Source organism: Geosmithia morbida (assembly GCF_012550715.1).
Source record: "Geosmithia morbida isolate 1262 chromosome Unknown scaffold_3, whole genome shotgun sequence".
NCBI lineage: Eukaryota > Fungi > Ascomycota > Sordariomycetes > Hypocreales > Bionectriaceae > Geosmithia > Geosmithia morbida.
This window is the reverse complement of record NW_023336190.1, coordinates 1,456,457-1,461,613: the sequence shown is the minus strand read 5'-3', so window position 1 is coordinate 1,461,613 and position 5,157 is coordinate 1,456,457. Positions and strand designations below refer to the sequence as shown.

At 53.6% G+C, this 5,157-nt stretch overlaps 1 protein-coding gene across 1 annotated transcript; it reads left to right on the top strand.

Annotated features, from left to right (window-relative positions):
* Positions 1-1,126: 1,126 nt before the first annotated feature.
* Positions 1,127-4,136, top strand: GMORB2_5376 (Fungal specific transcription factor domain; the record flags this gene model as incomplete). The annotated part of the gene is made up of 5 exons (XM_035467350.1): positions 1,127-1,411; positions 1,563-1,899; positions 2,077-2,809; positions 3,037-3,441; positions 3,632-4,136. 5 exons carry the CDS (start codon positions 1,127-1,129, stop codon positions 4,134-4,136), a joined length of 2,265 nt encoding a protein of 754 aa, XP_035323362.1.
* Between the last annotated feature and the right edge of the window lie 1,021 nt (positions 4,137-5,157).

Genomic DNA, 5,157 nt, shown 5'->3' with positions numbered 1-5,157 from the left:
AGACATGTAGACATGTAGACATGTAGACATGTAGACACGCAGACATGTAGACATGCAGACATGTAGACGTGCAGACATGCAGACATAGTAAACAGAAACAGGCTGTCAGGCTAGACTATATTGCGGTGATGGCATCATTTCTGGGCTGCAAGGCTCTTTGTGTAACCTCGTACGGGCCTCTCCCTCCTTCTTCTTCAAGGTTCTCCGAGAACCCTCACGTCCTTCTCCTTCCCTCGTTGTGGTGAGGAGATACATTATTCTCCGTCAGAAGGTGTGAGAGGAAGGGAGCAGGTCAGATCCGGTAAGAGAGCGGACCCTTATTGTGAAAGAGAGTTCTCATTGTGAGATCGTCATATACCCGCAGTGATTACTAAGAAGTATTATGTCGGCTATGCTGACGTCAGGTACGACGAGGGAGAATACGAGGCCAGATATAAGACGATGTAAGATGTATATCTGTAATCGATGATACTACGTACGGTTCCTAAAAGATTGAAAAAAAAAAATGAATAATAATTAAATAATAGATAAAAAACTGATGGCTTTTATTTTTGTTTCTACGTCCGGGTTTTGAGATGCAGTCTGGGCGATTCTAGTCGGGGTGGGGAAACTAAAATGGGCCCGTTCAAACGAAGATTGATGATATTTGGGAGGGGAGGAATCCAAGGGTCCAAGGACCAAGAATGGCAACGGTTGAGAGCAACGGATTGACAGGCTATATAATCTGTACAGATTATATGTAGATACATGTATATATATATCACATCACCCCATATTGCATGCATTATTACATAGGTAAGCCCCACACCAGTTGAAGTCATCCAAGGTAATAATACTCCGTAGATGTACAGATTACTGCTTCCCATTTCTTGCCTTTCATATCTCTTCCCCACCCGAGCGCAATAATACAGCTTCCCACCTTTACGCAACACACCTTTCTCTCTGAAATTTTCCTTCTTCCCTTGTCTGTCCTCTGAAATATCTCCCTCCCCCTCTCTCAAAGACATTCACTCTTCCCCCTCCACGCCACACACGCACACACGCACACACGCACATACGCACACCACCTGAAAGCTCTTCCCTCCTCTTTCGTCTCACATGTCCCGGCCAATCTCCCCCACTTTCGATGCCGAGAAGTGATCGAACGGTGGCTGCGCGGTCAGCCCGAGAAGCTGCTGCTGGTGCTGCTGCTGCTACGATCTCATCAGCGGGGATGTTTGGAGTTGAGAGTGGGGAAGGAGTATCGGCTGGATCGATCCCTGCATCAACAGCATCAACATCAGGAGAATCGAGGGAAGGTAGTGGAGGAGGAGGAGGAGACAAGGGACCGATATCGCACAAGGTGAAGCTGTTGCCCAAACGGTCTTCGGTGCGGGTAGCCTGCGGAAACTGTCGACGCAGGAGGATCAAGGTATGCTCTCCCCATCTCGCCAGCTTTCCCTTCATCACCAAGAAGGGGGAGAAGTGAAAGCTGTACCGTACGGTAAAAGACTGTGTTGTTTTCCTTGTTTGTAATTGACGAGAGTGCCACCTTCCCCGGCCCCTACCCCCTCCCCAAAAAGTGCAGCGGATCGCGGCCGTCGTGCAGACAGTGCACAAACGCCGGCGAAGAATGCGGTTACGACGCGAACGAGGGGGAGACGGTCTCCATCGCCATACGGAGGAGGCTCGACGAGGCGGAGAAGGAGAACGACCACCTCCGCAGGATGGTGGGCATGCTGGCAGCGTGCGATCCCGAGGTCGCGCGCGAGGTGCTGGCCCACGTAGCCAGCGCCATACAGTCGCCCGAGGGGGCCTGGGACGTGCTCCTCGATGAGGGCATCTGGAGTCCCATCACGGGGATGAGCGACGATGCCGCTGCCGAAGAGGTGGCGGCCAAGCTGGCTGATACCAAGATGGGTACGTCACAGAAGAGAGGGATAAGGAGAGGAGGGTGGCAGAAATAGAAGGGATATATATATACAGAGAGAGAGAGAGAGAGAGAGAGAGAGAGAGAGAGAGAAGGTGGGAGGGGGGCCTGGAGAGAAGATGAGGGAAGAAAAAAAAAAACCAAAAAACAAGCTGACCGGATAATAGAAGAAGATGATCGATCGACAGATCCAGCTCAGCAAACACAAGGGTCAGACAGGTTGGAATGGTCAAGCCCCAGGCAGGTGACGGACAAGACGCTTCCCGGCCCCACCGGCACCGTCGCCGTCGACACGAGCAGCTTCCAGCACCTGCTCCCGTGGCGGACGAGCTCCCGCTTCTCACTGAAGGGACGACCGCGCATAGCGGTGACGTCATGGCAGCCGACGGTGCTGTCGCTGCCCCGGCGGGCGGGCGAGCATCCGTCGGACGTGGACCGGTGGACGCGTACGGGCTGGAGTCGCACGCACGTCCAACACCTCCTGGACGTTCTGCTGACGTGGGACGTGCTGCCGTTCTGCCTGGTGAACCGCGACGCCTTCCTGGCCGACTACCACAGCGGGTCGGAGCAGTTCTGCTCGTCGGCGCTGGTGCACGCCACGCTCGCGCTGGCCACCCAGCTCATCAACGAGGGCGGGGACAATACGATGTCGCTGCCCTCCGGGTGGATCGGCAGCAGGCTGTTCGCCGACGAGGCCGAGAGCATCATCCGCGACGAGAGGCCGCCGAACTCGATACCGAACATACAGGCTTTCGGCATGATGTCGTTCTACTACCTGCGGCTCGGGGGAGAAGACCACGCGCAGCGGCTGGCTGATGAGTGTGCGGCCAGGATACTGGATCTGTGCCGTCAAGAGGGGGACGGGGGTGACTACGTGTTTAGGAGGGTGAGGGCTATCACGTACTGCGGTGCCATCTCTCTGGTCCGGTACGTGTCTCTCTCTCTCTCTCTCTCTCTCTCTCTCTCTCTCTCTCTCTCTCTCTCTCCCTCTCCCTCCAACTCCTAGAAAGGTCAGGAAAGGGAGAGGAGAGGAGAGGGAGAGGAGAGGAGAGGGAGAGGAAGAAGAAGAAGAAGAAGAAGAAGAAGAAGAAGAAGAAGGCGGCTGACCAAGAGACAAAAAAAAACAGAATGCTATCCCTCACTACAGGCCGACCATACAAGAGTCCGGACATCACAGCACAGGAGGACCTCCTCTTCCCCGATCAGCTCTCGCTGTGCGGCGGCGTTGCCGACTCTTCCTTCCCGTCTCGGCTCCTCGAGGGAGGGTTCGACACCGATACGGCGACGACCGGCCAGCCGTACGACGTACATCTCATTGCCGCGCGGCTGTACGAGCTGACGGACCTGGTGCACCGGTTCGTCATGTCTGTCGAGAGCGGGCAGCAGAGCCAGCAGGAGGGGAACCCGGACGGCATGGCGATTACGGCCGACCGTGTCAAGGATGTGTATGTCAAGTGTCTGAGCTGGTACGAGGGGATACTGGCGCTGCTGAAGGCCGACGGGAGTCACACGCCCTTTGTTCTCTTTGTCCAGTGAGTGTTTTTTTTTTCTCTCCCTTTCTTTCTTTCTTTCTTTCTTCCTTACATTCTTACATTCTTACATTCTTACATTCTTACATTCTCCCTTTCCGGTTCCCCCCTTCCCCTCCCCCCCGCCGGTTTTTTTTTGGTTTTTCTCTGGCCCTGTCTCTGACCTCTCCGGAACGAACCCGGAAAAAAACAGCATGTACTACCATTTCTGCCTCCTATGCGCTCTCAAACCATTCATCAACCTATCGCTAGGAAGGAAGACGGATGTGGAGCCGTACGAGATAACCACCAACGCGGCACAGTCGGTCCTCTCCCTGGTCCAATCATACGATGACATCTTCACGCTGAGGCGCACGTCGGCCCTGGTGCCCTACCTCGTCTGCGCTTCGGGTCTGTTCAGCCTCGGGCTGGAGGACGTGGGATCCCTGATGGAGCCGGTGCACCTGCCGGTGGGAGACGAGACGCCGCTCCGGCAGAGGGCGGCGGGACCGCACGAGCACAGGTCGCCGCGGTACGGCAAGCCGCCCACCGGCAAGGTGGCCCGGGAGACGCCGCCTCCTTCGCACGTGAGGGTGTCGGTGTCGAGCCATGCGGCTATACTGCTGGAGAAGATGGGATCGACGCTGCCGGCGGCTAGGGAGGCCGGGAAGCTGCTTCAGAGGGAGATTGAGGCTTCCAAGGATGTCATGGCTGGCTGAGGCTGCCTCTCTCTGCCAGGGGGTCTCTTCTCTTTCTCTTTCCTTCCTTCTTTTTTTTTCTTGTTTGGCCCGGTGTATGATGTATAGTATACCAGGTGTTGGTCTTGTCTTCTTACCACGTACGGGTTTACTCACACGAGTCATCTGTCGGTCTCCCTGTCTTCTTTCTTTCTCTTTACCATATACGAGCTTACTCATACGAGTCATCTGTCTGTTTGCTTTCTGTCTCTTTCTTCTACCATATAATACCATACCGTACAAGCGCCAGGTGTCACCAGTCTTTTATGATTGGAAATGCAGATACAAGTATAAATGCAAAAAAAAAAAAAAAAAAAAAAAAAAAAAAAAAGAGGCATCTTACCAATCGGTCAGAGGTTGGAGGAGGGTGATATTATGGCCATTACCTACCTAGTCGCAATACTACTCTCATACCATACCATTACTATGTCACTCCGTACATGAAGATACCGTCGAGTATCGGTCATTACCCAGTACTAATGGTGGACAAGAAGAGGGCGGGGGAAAAAAAGAAAAGGGATAAAAGCAGTGCGGCTAGGCGTCATCCTGACCATGATCACATATGCCTTGTCCAGGGAAGATATTCGGGCTGCATATATACGAGAGACATGCATGTACATGTAAGAATATAGAAATATAACAATATATCTACTGTAGGGGTAGCATCTAATGATACTCCGTACCCTGTCAACCGTGCCGTCAACATTGGGATGGATACCTTATCGCGGGGCATTCAGCGGTTGGTGAAGGGGGGCCCTATATCGAGGCCAGGTTTTTTTTTGTCAATCGTTTGTATTTTGTATTGTTTGTCCTTGACCTAGACATGGGGAGATGAATCATTCTCACACCGACACGATACAATCCAAGAATATATATATATACCATGCTTTTTTCTTTCTTCTTCTTCTCTTCCTTGCTTTACCCGTCCTCGACTCCACCATGATCCATTTCCCCCCCCCCCCCCCCCCCCCCCCCCCCCCCCCCCCCCCCCTCCCCCCCCCCC